Source organism: Taeniopygia guttata, chromosome 2 (assembly GCF_048771995.1).
Source record: "Taeniopygia guttata chromosome 2, bTaeGut7.mat, whole genome shotgun sequence".
Taxonomy (NCBI): Eukaryota; Metazoa; Chordata; class Aves; order Passeriformes; family Estrildidae; genus Taeniopygia; species Taeniopygia guttata.
In genome coordinates, this window is record NC_133026.1 from 17,734,618 (window position 1) to 17,750,395 (window position 15,778).

At 41.1% G+C, this 15,778-nt stretch overlaps 1 protein-coding gene across 28 annotated transcripts in view; it reads right to left on the reverse strand.

The window, feature by feature from the left end:
- KIAA1217 (KIAA1217 ortholog) overlaps positions 1-15,778 on the reverse strand; it is a 355,093-nt gene that overhangs the window by 85,411 nt on the left and 253,904 nt on the right. For all 28 annotated transcript variants that reach the window (XR_012054474.1, XM_072925432.1, XM_072925429.1 and 25 more), the window contains one exon: positions 6,256-6,451. Coding sequence is in view for 27 of the 28 variants with exons in the window: in XM_072925432.1 (XP_072781533.1) it covers positions 6,256-6,451 (196 nt within the window). In the remaining variant the exon portion in view is untranslated. The remainder of the gene's footprint in view (positions 1-6,255; positions 6,452-15,778) is intronic.

Consider the following 15,778-nt stretch of genomic DNA (forward strand, 5'->3'; position numbering starts at 1 on the left):
TTTTTGTTAGTAACTTTTAAATGGGCAAAAGCAAAAAAGAAAAGAAAATACCAATTAAATTTCTTGGAATATTTGATCTTCCTCTTGAATAAACACACAAAAAAGAGAGATCCTACCCAATTGTATTTCCTTTGTGTATAAATCAGCTGTATCAAACTCATTATTTAAGTAGTAACTATTTTTATAAACCATGTTTTTTAGTACTAAATGAGGTAAAATTGATGTGTTCAAGGGAAGAATGTGACCATTTTAATAATCCATAGCCATGAAGCATTAAAGTCATGCAGGCCATGCATGCCTTGGTAATTTTGCTCCATTTACCAAATGGTCTGTATTTACAGCTTGAATTCTCTTCAATACTTCTCCAGTTACTTCATTTCTAAAAAGTTCACTACTGTCAGTAGAAAATTTAGGGGTTGAACTTTTAGCATTTAAGAGCATAGTTGGTTAGGGCACCACACCAAAAATTCACCTCTGTCGGCTCTAACAAACAGATTGACTTTGTGTGAAGTCCTCACAAGCTACTTTAGACAGGATCGTGGAACCAAGACCTCAGTTTGCATGATTAAGAAGAAGAATGCCAAGAGGCCATTTCCAAGACTCATTCCAATTTGTCATTATCTTTCCTGTATTGGGGAACCAAAACTGGACACAGTGCAACCTCACAAATGGTGAGAAGAGGAGAATAATCACTTCCCTCAACCTGCTGGCTGAATTTTTCCCATAGACAGCTATGCAGTGTTCCCTTGCTGCATGGACATGCTGCAAACACATAATCACCTTGCTGTCATTCCCCAAGTCCTTTCTGCAAAGCTGCCACCAAGCCAACCTGTCCTTGCCAGTATTGTTGCAGGGCTGTTCTGCCCCTGATGAAAGGCTGCATTTGCCTCTCTGGTGTTTCATGAAGTCCCTGCTAGTCCACTTCTCTGGCTCACTGGGTCCCAGTGAAGTGGTCATCTGACTATTCAGCACATCAAATGCTCTCCCAAACTTAGTGTCAGACGACCCTACTGCTGGTTCATTCCATCCCAACAACAAAGTTTCTGATGTCAAAAATCACTGGCACAGAGTCCAGCCCTGAGGAGCACAGCTAAAACCCAGCTGCCAGTTACACACCCTGAAGGCCACCCCTACCTTCCCCAAGTGGCTACAAGGAGGATGTGGGAGATGTGAAAGGCCTTCTTAAAGCCAAGATTAAGAACATCCACCCTCATACCCACAGATAGTCTATTCCTCACAGAAGGTAAGTGGGCAAAGCACTGGTACAAGCACCTATCTCCTATGAAACAGATGAGTAGTTAAAAAAATATCCAGAAGGGCTCCCATCTTTAGAGCTGCCCCTATTGTCCCAAGAGAGCACCCTAATCAGCAGGCTATCAACAAGCTTCTGATGCAGTGATTATCCTCTTATCCTGCTTGAATTGGGTAGTCTGTAGCCAGAAACTCAGAAGAGAGATAGAGAACAAGAACTAATAAAAGAGATAGTCTTATATGATACCACTGAGATGACATTATTTCCCTCTGGGAACACAAACCTGAACTTAGGCACAGCATAGTAACTATGCATTAGAATCACTGCCTAAATATATAAACAGTATTGTGAGCAATGGTTAAATCCAAGAGCTGTCCTCATTCAGGGACTTGCTGTCAGCCCTGGCAGCAAATCCTAAGTACAATGTGCTGAGGGACAGGCTATGCTTCTCTCCTTGGCTGAAGTCTTACACTTCTTACAAGGCATGGAACTGCAATATACTTTTTTTCCTTTGCATACCTATATCAAATGGAAGGATCTGGTGTGTGTGTGATTTACTGTGTTAGAGGTAGAATTACAAATTTTACCTAACACAAAAATTAGATCTGATTGATCCGAGTGATAGCTCCTGTCCTAGATACACCCCATGGGACTGCTCCATCTGGCCTCCTGCCTTTCCTCTGAAGGCAGAAGGCCTGTACAAGCTACTTCAGCTGCCAATCTGTCATCCAGCAGACACCAATTGCTGAAGGCCCAAATTGCTGCTGCTAAATCAGAATACGAAGTGATGGTAGAGCTGGATAAAGACATTACACCTTTCGTGAGGGCATTACTTAGCATAAAGAGAAAAGCCACTGCCACCCTGACATGGTTTTATTCAGTTCATCCAGTTTGTACACTCATTACTCTACCTCTCCTACTATCTTCACCACTTTTCATTCTGATTTATTAATGTTGCAAGGTTCTGAAATAGGAGTATTTTGTCACTATGTATTACCCAACACAGCAAGGCACTGTTTTTGTTCAAGGTATTTACTGCAGTGCAAATGAATAATAAAGGCTGCATTCAAAAGTCATTTAACAGATATAGAAGTGACAGACACAGACTTACATAACTAATGGGTTTGCTTGGTACACTGTACATCTTCTACTCCAGTATCACTGCAATGAACCCATTAGATCCATGCTGATACAACCTGTTGCAACAAAATTCAGCTCCAGTGTGACATAGCATCTAAAATACCCTGCATATCAGCTTTTTGGTGGCAGACAGAATGTGCCTCTGTTGAGACAGTATATACTAAATGGTATCTTGCTCCTTGAAAGCCTTTTTTTCAGGTTTCCCCCCACATTTTATTTTAGGAGAAAGAAACTCTTAAGTAAAAAGTAATTGTGGGCACAAGAGCTAGCCTGGGAAGTCACATACTTCACTCTTTCCTATACCTGCCTTTCATATAACCTGTAGAGACAATAATTGAAACAGAAAAAACTTCGATATGTCAATATCATTATTTACATACTTCTACTCTTGTTACAAAACATTTCAGGTAAGAGGTGTGTGTTTTTTTCTTTCCAAGTCCAAAACCTTTAGCTATTATAATTTGAAGAAATGGGAAAGAAAACAGTCTTGGAAAGCAGGAAGGCAAACTTGAGCTACATTAGAGTATTATAATTTCCTAGGGTCTGCGTTTCAATTCATTAATTAGAACTAGTTGTTTCAGGCTGTCATAGACCTGTCAGTCTCTGTTAAGCCATCTGACCATGACAGCAAATATTTACATGACCTTTTTGCACGTTGGCTGCTTTGCATACACTATAAAAGGCAAGATAGGGAAAATTCTTTAAGATGTCTGAATACATTAAAGTTATACTCAGCCTTAACTTGAAATGCACTTCCCAGGGAGTTCCTCTCCCATGAACTAAATCAAAGTTCTTGCTGACTTCATTAGGCTTAAATCATGCCCTAAGGAATCAGAGGGCAGTGCCACTACTAGCAAATCACAGGTTTTTCATATAAAGTCTATGGCCATTCCCACATCTTCTGTCTGATTTTACATGCCTATAGTAAGTAACAATTAATTACCTCCAATATAATATATAAGTCTACCTTTAGCATTTATATTTTTCTCTGTGTATGTTATAATATCTTGCATACTGTATATACTAAATATAAATAATTCTCTATGAATAGAGAGTTATTTCTACGGCCAGCTGAAAAGTAATGATCTGTCTCCCTGCAAAGGTTTTGCTATGATTGAAATTGTCACTGTGGCCATGACTTTCTTTTTTAACAGGCTTTGAGAAACATCTGCAAGAAATGCTATAAAAGATTGAGGTGTTAGGATTATAATCACGAATGGAATTTCCATATAAGGTGGCAGCAAACTAATTAATCAGGCACTAAAATCTGTACCTGCCAAAACTTGGGTTTGGGGGCTAATAAATAATAATCAGAATACTCCATGATTACTTAAGACCCTCCCCATGCCAATCCTTAAGCATTTGTATAATTTTACTCTTTTATGTAATCCCTCCAAATGCAAATAAAATGCAAATGTTGGCAGGCTCAAACATTTCTGAAGAGGCCTTTTCACACCACCTAACTTTAGGCACAGGTTTACCAGTAGGGAGCCCAGTCATCCTTTGCTCCTCATCCATCTGGACTGGAGTAGCCGGGCACCCTGGCTGAGGCACCCAAAAAAGATGATTGCAACCCTTGAGCCATAAAGCTTCGTCCTCCTCAGTCGCTACTCAAACCCAACTCTTTGTGCATTTATGGAAATCCCCCCTGTGCCATGTCCTTCCTTCATGGAGCCCTGCAGGTGCAGCCCGACCCTGCAGGAGCACCAGCAGCTGTGGCTGCAGTGGGAGGGGAGATCACAGCCTGCCCCTCCGGGCTCTGGCCCATCGCACCGGGTGCCCTGGTCACTCCATCACCACAGGATGCCAGAGCCTGCCCTTACCAGGGTGCTGCCCATTGTTTGGACAGATGCACCACATGAGAGGCCACAAGTGAACATATTTGTCAGCCTTCATTTCACCGAGGAGGTACTGGAGCAGGGACAGCAGCAAGCTACAGCGCGGGCACAGGAGGCTGCTGGCGCAACCTCGCTGGATGCCTGTCAGGTTCTGCTTCCTCCAGGCAAATTGCAAGTGAAGTTTGCTGAAAGCTTTTGAGCACTTTCCAGGTTTCAGCTGATTCTCACTGGCAGTTTTGCTAGATAATTTTTTTCCCACAGTTATCGCACTGGAAAAGCTCCCAGCTTTCAAATACGTATTTTAAAATACATTTAATTTTTTCTTGCACTGTGAATTCATTTATTTTAATATCTTGCTTTGTCTCCAGGCTGCACAATGATAGAGCAACTGATGACTTCTAGTTTTCTTAGCCAAGATATACCTTAATTCCAAAAGCTGTGACTGAAATTTTAAATGGGTCCACAATAGGAATACTGTTTTCTAGGTCAATTCCATGTGAATACCATGTCCTGTTAGATTAGTCCTGACTGACAAACCCATGATAGTGAGGTAGCCAAAATGCATTTGTGTTATTCCTTCTCAGGCTCCATGTTAATTCAGACCACAACTTGAAAACAAACTGACTCATACATAGCTTGCAAAATAGGAACTCACAGAACAATTAAAATTTAAAAAAAAAAAAAATCTTTTTTTTTTAAATGCGTTGAGATATACAGTGTATACTCTAGCCAGCAGTGACTTATAGGTAGTATAGTATAGTAAAAATAACAGTGCATGTACAGTAAACATATATGTGCTCTTAAAAACACCTCAAAAGCAAAAAGTCTTATCCAAGTTGAAATATCACAAATTTCTCTCCCAAAAGCCCAACATACTGGTGGCCCAGCCCGCTGTGGGAGAGCAGCCATTTGTCCATGACATGGACAAGGATCAACTCCTTGTTTCCAGCCCCACTACTCTTCACTTTTCAGCTGCGGGAGAGTAAGGGACCCCTTCCAGCCCTGTTTTCTTCACATTTGCTGTGTTTGTCAGATATCATAATACTCTTGACAGAAACTGTCTTAGATTATTGAGGGACAAGTAAACCACCATGACAAGCTTACAAGCATGGTATGATTTACAGACCAGTCTTCAATTTATGTCACTCTCTATATTGGGAAATGAGCCTACAGGAAAGCAGCATTTCAGTTTATTACCTATGAGCAAAACCTGCCTTCCTCAGCAATCCACAGATGAGTTAAGTGTCTTCCCACCACGCTTTAACTGCCCTCTGGTGTCTTCCCTCAAAAGAACAGCCTTTACTCCTACCATCCATCAGCTGAGCAGAGTCTCTGAGACAAAATTCACCATCATAAAAGGAGCTCTGGTTCGCAGCTGGGCTGAATTCAACCCTGAGATATGGGAAGAATGCAGGAAGCAGAGCTGTCCACCTGTGCTGACACATCTCTCGTGTCACTGTGCAGACGGAAGGGCACTGCCCCAAAGTAAAGGGCATCTCCGTCAGCATATCCATTCAAATCCTCAGCCCGGAAACCTACCACCACACAAATACAAACCTTTTCAGTAAGATGGATTACAAAGGCAATAATATCTCTAGGTTTCTTTCAACTAAGTCTGGCTTTGAAGAGATGACAAAGTGAAAAACCTGTGTCTGCTGTCTGAAAATGAGGGTACAATCTTGTAAGTACATCGCCAAATATTGTGCAGGCTTGGCAGAAAGTGTTCACAGCAGTGGGTTTTAACCATTACTCAGCATTTCATGTCAGGGCCTGAATCTATCTCCCTGCATTTCTACCATGCTCCCAATCACACTTTCAGATCTTATGAAAATAATTTCACCATTCCTCTAAGTTACTCAGTATCCCATACCGAGTTCATTTCCAAAGAACAATCTGACATGAAAAATAATGTGCTACCAAAGTCTTTACTTTTTAAACCCCAAACTGTTTAAAGATTGTTTTAAATCCACAAATAGAAAACACAGACTAAACACAGAATGGAGAAGGACTGGAGCAGGCTCTTACCCAGTGATCTTTCCTTTGTTTGGTTTGCTGACCGCACAACGGGAAGACTTGCCCGCGTGCGGCTGCCCCTCGAAAAGGGGGTTGGAGAATCACCTTCAGACATGGCCTCTAAGGAATCAGCAGATGCTTCAGAGAGGTGTTCTGTGTGGTCACCCAAATTAGGCTGTGGGCTCTGGGATGGCTTTGGGCTTCTTGTCTGCAAAACAGAGTATTTCCTTATTAGTCTACTGAAACCAGAGTGTAGGAGGAAAAACAAAACCAAAGAGAAGAAGGAAGGAGTCCAATTCTTCAAATTCTGGTATGCTGGAAGTCACTTGTGTATATTATTTAGGAAAAGTGTCCTTGGACATTCTGCTGCAGTTTTTATGGTTGTATATCCACATTGCAAATTTTGTTGCTAACAAGGCCCTGAGGATAAGACATGTGCTGATAGTAATGCCATTCTCCTTGTCCATATACACACACACACGCGCTCTAATTTTATAAAATCTGCTAAGAAAAATCCTCTGAAAAGCAGTACTGTAATGGAGTTGTAAAGCTATCAATTTCAGTATCTTCTGCTGTGCCATCTATGCAAGATCCAGGTCATGCAGCATAGCCAAAATAGCCATCTAACATTTCTAGTTGAAATCACAATTACTTTTTTTTTTTTAATGCACCAGCATAAATCAGAACTGTCTTCATTAACTGACCAAATTAATTATGACTTTTACTAGGAAATCATATTAGTGAATTGATAAACACAGATGCTGGGAAAAAACCCAACTCTTCCAGCAGGGGAGAGATATGTTTTCATTTATGCACTTCTACCAGCTCTTCACGGTAGGATCTGCCTAGTAAAAATACACTCAACAGGAAACAAAATGTCCTAAACATTTTTTGCAAACTATACATGACATTATAATTCCTTTCCACAAAAAGGGGTTGCTTTAAGAAGCATATTCAATACTGTGTGGTGAAACACCCCCACAACCACATGTACTATTACTCTGAAAGAATAATTTCCTGGTCTCTCTCAGTCAAACCATATCACAACAAATGGGAACATACAAAGCAGAAATTCAAAGCAAAGCAAGCTTACTACGTCCCAAACCCAGTATGTAAATATGAACTTTATAGACATCTATAATCAGCACCAGGCATGAGATAGCATTAAAATTATATGCTTCTATCTCCCCTTTCATTTAAGGTCAGATGCTATTATGTTAAAAATCCCCTGTATCAAAATCAACTTCAACTCAAGGTTTGAAGATGCTGTCAAGATCCAAAAACCATTATGCTTCTTTCTGGAAAGCTAAGCTAACTAATCTTGCTTACATGTGTTTCTTTCAGTGGTTTTTCAAGTGAAATGAGCAAAAGTAATTTCAGCATCACATAATATTCCTTATGTGACTTTGAGTGTATGAAGAACTTCAACTTTTATTACATTTTCCTTAACTGTCTGTAGAGGGCTGTTCTTGCCAAGTTGTGCAGTTGCTCACAAAGTACAATTATTAGATATACCTCACAAGAAAGTAAATCTTCCTAAACTACTCTCTTTCTAAATGCTAATATTAAAATAGTAGGTACTATCCAATGTCCTGCAATGAAATTGTTCAAGAGCACTGAATTTTATGCAGGACTTAAAGCTAACAACATTTGTTCCAAAGTATGCTTTGAAGTGCCTCTGACATGGTCAGCACTAGTCTGCAGGTTGTAAATACAAGGACTTGTGCCAGGAAAGTTACAGCGGTGACAAGTGACCTGCAAACACAGAAAAGAATCTGATAAGTCAGTACTTCTTCATTCAGCTTTCCAAAATCTCTCGTGAACCATCACTGCTAAAGTATTTTGTTTACACAGGCATATCACAGAAGTATTACCAAGCCAAGACATTACAGCTCTGTAGTTCCTTGTCATTATTAAAAACGTATCTGTATAAATGCATTCATAGAGAGCTAGAAGGCACATAATCTCCCTTTCTAAAAAATCATGACTAAAAGAAACAGGATTTAAAAAAACCCCAAAGATCCTTAGTTTCAGAGTTTGTTGGGATGAGATTTTTTTTTTGTTTCTTAAAGAAAATAAATACTGATAAAATGAAAATATGGATCAAGCTTATTTTGCTTGGCTTTTGCTTATTTTTTTTCTTCAATTTATAATAAAATAATCCCCAAATGTCATTTGAGACATGCAGTTGCATGTCTATTGTTCATTGATAATATGAACAGATGTATATTTGAGCAGTAAGGGGACACTTTATTACCAAAGCCAACAGGCACAGATTAAGCTGAGCAGTTGCCCAACGTGTCCTGTGAATGCACAGATGGAGACAACCTCAGCAACGCTGTGTTTCTTTGGCTGTCCCTGGGGAAATGCTGTAGGACCTAAGACACAGCATCCCAGATCCTCACATATGACATGATGTCATTACTGTACCTAAATCTGTTGGGTCTGAGATCATTCTCTCCATAGCAACCCTCATAGCGCTGTACTTTGTATTGGTGGCTACAAAGGTGTTGATAACACACCATTATTTCTGCTACTGTTGAGCAGGGCATGCACAGCACAAAGGCTCTCTCCAACATTCCCTCACTCACCCTGGAGGCTGTGGGTGGGCAAGATCTTAGAAGAGGATATAGTCAGAAGGCTGACCCAAAATGACCAAAGGAATATTCCATACCACTTGATGACTGTTCAGCAATAAAAGCTAAGAAAAAGGAGGGGGAAAGGGACCATTTGTTACCACAATTGTCCTGTGGAGCAACTGCTACATGTACTGGAGCATTAAACCTCACTTCCAGGGAAGAGCCTGGACATCATCTGCTGATGGGGAATAAAGAATACTTTGTTTACTCTTGCTTCCACATGTGGCCTTTGCTTTTTCTTTATTAAACTGCATTTATCTGAAGCCATGACATTTTTCCATCATATTTTCTCCCCTGCATTCCAGCAGAGGAGGGGGATGGAGTGGCTTGGTGGGTAGCTGGTGTTCAGCCAGAGTCAACCCACCACACTAAAAAAGATCCTTTTTCAGCAGCCCTTGTTTCCCACCACCAATGCTGCAGCTTTCTAAAGCAATCTGGAGGCATATCATGGATTCTGCTCAGATACAAAGCCAAGTCTTCCTCTTAATCCACCAGCTCAAATCCATAGGAATCCTACTCCAGTAAGTGGAGTGACACAAACATAAAGCCAATGCAAACTGTAAATGAGATCCATCAAATACACACATGAAGTTTATGAAAGGCTTCAAGTTATTTGTCATGCTAAACTTCTCTAAACATTACATTCCAGGATTCTGAATTTTAAACAGATTCTAAAAATATTCTCATACTCAGCAATAACAGTGGGTATTCAAAAGAGATATGAGTGCAGATTTGATAGGAAAGCATTTTTGTTATTGGCAACAAGCACGAGGCTTGATGCTACTTAATAATCAAGCGGATTCCTAGGTATGATTCCTTAGGAAAACCAACTCATGCAGTGGGGAAGGAACCAGCAACATTTACAGAGCTGTAGCTTCTAGTATTTGTAAAGATTTTTGAAAAAAGCAGTACAGAAACTTTCAGCATGGTACAACCCTGTAATAATTATTCAGGGGGTTGATTCTAATATCAGATAAGAAAAATAAAACAAATGTCAAATAAATACTTAATAAGTAATGCCATATATATTTTTTCCACTAAATGTTCACTAATATTAAAATGCTTAAAATAATACTTCAGCAAGTGTCATTTTAAGGACTTTTCAGGAACTAGCACACAGTACAAACTTGCACAAAATAAATGTTGACCCCAATAGTCAATGTTTGTTGTAGAGGACCCAACTAGAGTCATAGTCTAGACTGCTGCATTGTGAGTCAGAATGGTGCTGTAGCAAAAAAACTGAAATATCTAACAGAGGAGAAAACTCAAGATATACCCACTAAGGAGCAGCATTATCCAAAATTAAAATGTGTAAATAGGATTCCACAGAGGCAGACAAACTCAAGGAAATGCTGGCCCATTCCAAGCCACCTTGGGGATAAGTGCCAGAAAACAGAAGGAGGTTCAGAAGGAGGCAGCAGGTCTCTCCTCCCTCTGCCAAGACCAGTTAGGTTACATTTCCTCACTCAGCCATGGTCTCTCCCCCCAAATATGTTAGGAGGCACTCCCCTGAATATTTCTTTGTGCAACAGGGCTAATCTTTCACCAGCTGAGTAGAACTGACCCTCCTTAAGGACTTCTCTGATAAAAGATACTGTCTGTGCTAGTTCTGGGTTACAAGATCATCAGAAAAGATAGGCCAGAATAGGGATGGACAATTCTGGTGCAAACTTACACGTAATTACACAGTGCTTTTTGATGATTCTTTTACTTAAGATACACTATTTTATTTACAAGGATACAGACCCTTGTAACCTTTTCAGGGTATATATTTAAGTATAGCACATGGAGCTAGCAATTACAGAAGATCCACTTTCAACCACTCTTGGAATTTGACAAAGAATTAAAACTGTAGTAAATCATGCCTTATGACAGACATCTGCCTGCTACAGCTTGGCAAAAGAATGCACTTTCAATACATCTGCTTTAGCCCTTTCACTGACTCGGAAAAAATAAAGAAAAAAAAGGTGCAAGGCTCTTTAAATGCAGTAAAATTGCAAATAATTAGGAATAAAGCCTGAAAGTACCTGAATAACAAAAAGTGAGATACTGCAGAGATGCCAATGTAATGGGCAGTCATGGAGTAGCAGGGATTTTCATCAAGTTCTCTGCATGCCTCTGCCTCTGGTCCTCTGCACACATTTGTCCACACTAATCCTCTCTTGCTTTTGTTCTAGCCAGTTTTATGTTTCTGTTCTTCATAGTTCTGTTCTTCTATGCTCATTTCCAGTTATTTTTTATACTAATCTATATAACAGAAACTTTTTTTCCCCCTCTTTTCCTTTCTCCTGCAAATTTGCTTCACACATTTCCATAGACAAAACAGAACTCAGAAAAAAACTGCACAACCCAAAGAAAGTTTTAATTTCATCTCGCGATCAATTCCCTCTTTTTATTTCTTGTTTCCAAGAACTTCCTTAGCCCTTATCATGACAGAAATTTATCTATTTGGGAGAATAATTTTACATATCTTAGAAGCTGCTAGCACTCCTAGCAATGTACAAATGGTAAACAAAGGCACCAAAAATAAAACAGAGGTAGTAAGATACATTTTTCCAATCATGTACTCTAATAAACATAGCACAGGCAGCTCCCCTCTCCCCCCCCCCCCCCCATTTAAGAGTCTTCTTGACATTTCAAATAGAGAGGAAAAATCAGCAGAAAAATGGAAGCCTACTCTTCTTGACCTTCATGTAAACTAATTGTCCTGCGACATGTGCCAAAGATGGATACGGGATATGTGACAGACTGCAAATAGGCAGTGTTTAGTGTATGACGAGTTTATTAACTCTGAAATATTGTCACAGCACATGGATTCTTACTACTGCAACAATACTTCTTCATCACATTTGTGTCACATTATTGTTGTCTGAAAGATGGATCTGCTTTTTCCACAGATACAGAGTCTTTGGGTTTCCATATTAATGCAACAGGGTTTTACTTGTCTGGACATGCTGAGCGACACGTTACTGTTGAAGAGAAAGCAAATACTACCCATATTATCTCGGTTTTAAACATTTTCCATATTTTTCCATAGCACTTTCTCAGAAAAGTTAAATGCTTATACAAGTCTATATAAACTAAAGTTCATATTACCTCTGTGCAACTGATGTATTTGGATACTCTGTCTCACTGGGGGAGCTGGGGTGGGGAGTGACTCAGCAGCTGAATGCAACATTAAACCATCTCTCATGACAAACTCACTTCTGTGCTTTTGGTGCTTTTTCACCATTACGAGATGCAAAAATCTATGGCATCTTTCTCTGGGATGCCATCAGCTGGAAATGGTACCATGCCAGGAGCAGGCACATGCCAGCATCCGTGTTCTCCAGAGCTGAAGAGAGTGGGAGGGCAGCTGCCCACTTGCCTACATACAGATTCTGTAGGTGTTAGTTACACTCTTCCCTAATGCCTGCTCATGGACTAACACGTCTCTAGCTTTCATTTCTCTATTTCAAACCCAAACTTTTCACTGTTTTCTGTTGAATCAACAATAACGAGTTACAAACCCAGTTATTTCTCACAAACATCTCAGTTTGGTGGCAATATGGATTTATACGGTAGGAATAGCCAGAATTTTTTCCTCTTTGATAAGGAGAGATGCCTGAGCTATGGTTGCCCACCACCCTAGCACTGAAGCAAGGTACCCCACTTGCCTGGAGCCTCCTTGGCGTGGAGGCACGCTGTGCGCTGGGTGCTGCCCGAGCTGCCCCTCTCTGCAGCACTCCGGCCGCAGCCTGGGCTCGCCATGCTCACACAGCAGCGGTGCCAGCAGAGCCCAGGCCACAGAGCCCTCCCCTGCCCACCCGCCGTGCGGCCATGGAGCAAAGCAATGAATTCGGTGTCCTGTGAACCCGAGGTACTGCCCCAGAGCGGATCTTCACATGCACTGAGAAAGGGAGGAAACAGACCCAGAAGAACTTTTCCAAGTTAGGTAAAAGAAAGCATTCCTCCGCCCTCCCATGGTGAATGAGGAGGGGAAGATAACTCAGTCATCAGCACCAGTAATGCTCAGTCACAGCCACATACTACCTGTCACTGTAACAGGGTCTGGATGCTCCAACGAGTGGACATTTTACTCAATTTAGTGAATTTATTTGAAGATAAAACTCCTCTCTGCTGATGACAGGATCTTTATCTACTACTCTGTATTCACTGATGCTGACCCCAGTTTCTTCCACCTAGAGGAAAAAAACCACGTCTAATGATGGGACAGAGTTTCTCTGCCATATTTTTAGGTTGTAATGATATTCAAATTATCCTAAAAATCTGCACGTTTTCCCACGAGCCTTGCTAGCTCCTGTTGGTGGCCAGCTGCATGCTCCCTGCTGTGGCAAACTGCCAAAACTCATTTCTTTTAATCCCGAGTGCTGTGAATCACCGAGAGGATATCCACAGGCTGCTCCCCCTTGGCAAGGCCACGGCTTGCTCTTCAGCTGGTTGATCCCCAGAGTTAGCAAAAAAAAAAAAGTTTTTCACAAAATTCTTTTATATATTACTAACATAAACCAACATTTTCCAACTTTTTTTTTAAACTATAAGCACCTAGATACATTGAAACCTGTTTTTCCAGGAAAGCTGTGTGTCTATAGTAAAGATATTCATTAGTAGCAATAAAAGCTGTAGGTGCTCAGCACTTACGCTGCCAGACCTCTTATTCAGATGTTTAATTGCAGGAACTTGCATTTGAAAATGCTGCCCTAAGGAACTCAACAGCCCGTCTAAGAGCAGCTTAATTGGTCCAGACAAGTCCAGACTGAAATATGCAACATGCTGTGGCATTTCTTTGGAATATGTGTAATATCAGAAAACCCCAAGCCATCCACAATAAAGTGTAAAAATATTTCACAGTATGTTTCTGTCCAAATCCAAGGTTTTCTTTTTCTACAAACACCTGAGATTTGATGGTAGAAAGTGAAGTAAAACAACAGAGAAAACTATTAGTCACTCACTAATAAAAAGCAAAAGTCATACTTAATGAAAGAAACCTTGAAAATAAAATAATTTCTCTCTCTGCTTTATTCTAATCCTTCGTCATGTGAAGAGTTTATTCACACATGAGAGTCAAATTAAAAAGGCCACGAGTCACCTCACTAGTTTTCCCTGCCAAGGCTTCTTCTATGGGCCCATTAATTTCCTCAGACCAAAATTTCATCTTTCACAGTCTCTGTCATATTCTTGCATCGCAGCTTCAGTTTATTATTACTTTGTTTAAATAAGTTATCCATAAATTCCAGCCTGGACATCAGCATTTGTCTTAATTAAGACCTTATGGCAGTTTCAGTTGGAAGCTATTTTTCTTTTCCCTCCTGAAAAACTCTACTGTGAAGTATTCACAACCCAGCACGACCCTTTGTTCCATCCAGGAGATGGCTGCGTTTCATCAGCAGTGGGTGAGGTAACTCCTACCTACACAATCCCCAAAATCGCCATGAGAACTGTGAAGATTAAAAGGGATGATTTAAACAAAAACTGTCATTATGCTGATTAAAGGGGAAAGATCTTTACATGCTTAAAACCACATGCAAAAACTAGGAGGGGGGTGGGGGGACGGGGGGACGGACGAAGAATATATACCAGATGCCTAAACGTACCTAGGGGATAGTGAGTTCTGATTCAAGAAGATTATTTACCCATCCCTGTTCCTCCCACACACATCCCTGAGGAAAACAGGAGGAGGGTCTGTTTCTGTGGTGTCTGTTTCTCAAAGCAAAGGAACACCGTGCAGCGATCCTGGCAAAACCTGTTTTTCTGTGTTTCTACAAGCTGAGAAGGCGCTCTGCATTAACATGCTATTTGAAAGATCCCCGAAAAAAGCCCCATGGACATGGACAGGAGGGCCGGCGAGCGGCAGCGGGGTCAGCGGGCAGGGGCGGCTGCCAGCCCCCAGCAGGAACAACGGCCCGGGACACACCTAAACCGTGGACTTATTTTTAGCCTCTACTCGTGGAAGTAAACGTGTTGAAGCACTTACTAGAGCTTGTTGCTCTGGCACCTGGGAGAGTTACGGGGCTCCCGCAGGAGAGAGGTTGTAGAAGCTTCTGCTGGTCCTCTCTCCCAGCTCATCACCTTGCTCTTTGGCTTCTTTTTCCCTCCCTCGAGGCCACCTTGGCGAGGGAGGGAGAAGCTTCCTGCTCTCCACACCTCAGCCTCTCCCACCCTTCCCTGTGGTCCCATGTTTATTGGCCTCCTTAAAGCCTGAGAGGGGAACACGAGTCAGGTGCAAGTGAGCCTCTGCCTGCTCCCCGTCCTGCGTCCTGGCTCCCACCGCGCCTTATCTTGGGGCTTTTATGATTGTGCTCCTGACTGTGGTAGAAACCATGCAGAGGCACCTTCTACCTGTGGATCTACAAGGCCTGTACACATTCACTCCCTCCCTGGGGGAAAAAAGACAACTGTTGCAGACATCCATTCTGGATGGCGTTAGAAGCCATCTACAAATGGAAGAGAAGCCCAGCGGGATGAAAGGTGAGATACAGGCGACTTCAGAGGTACACTGTGCATATAAGATAATTCTGCAAGTTGCAGAACTAAGATTTTTTGCATGTTCAATACAAAAATATTTACTGCTTTGCCCACAGAGCTGTCCTTAATTTTGCAGCAAGACTTTTACCACCTAAGCCAGTTCCAAATATGTATATAAAATAAATATAAAGCTGGAATTGGGACAGTGCTTAGGAATCACTTACTTATCAAGGATCTCCCACTGAATTTTGGTGGATTTCAGAGCATCTAATGCAAGAGCTTCACGTCTCTCATGCCATTAAAGGAAAAGTCAGAATTTAAAAAATTGTCAGAGGACGCACATGCATCACACTCCCATATGCAATTAATCTATATACATAATATTTCATTGCTGTGAAATACAGAGAGACAAAGCATGCAGATTCATATTT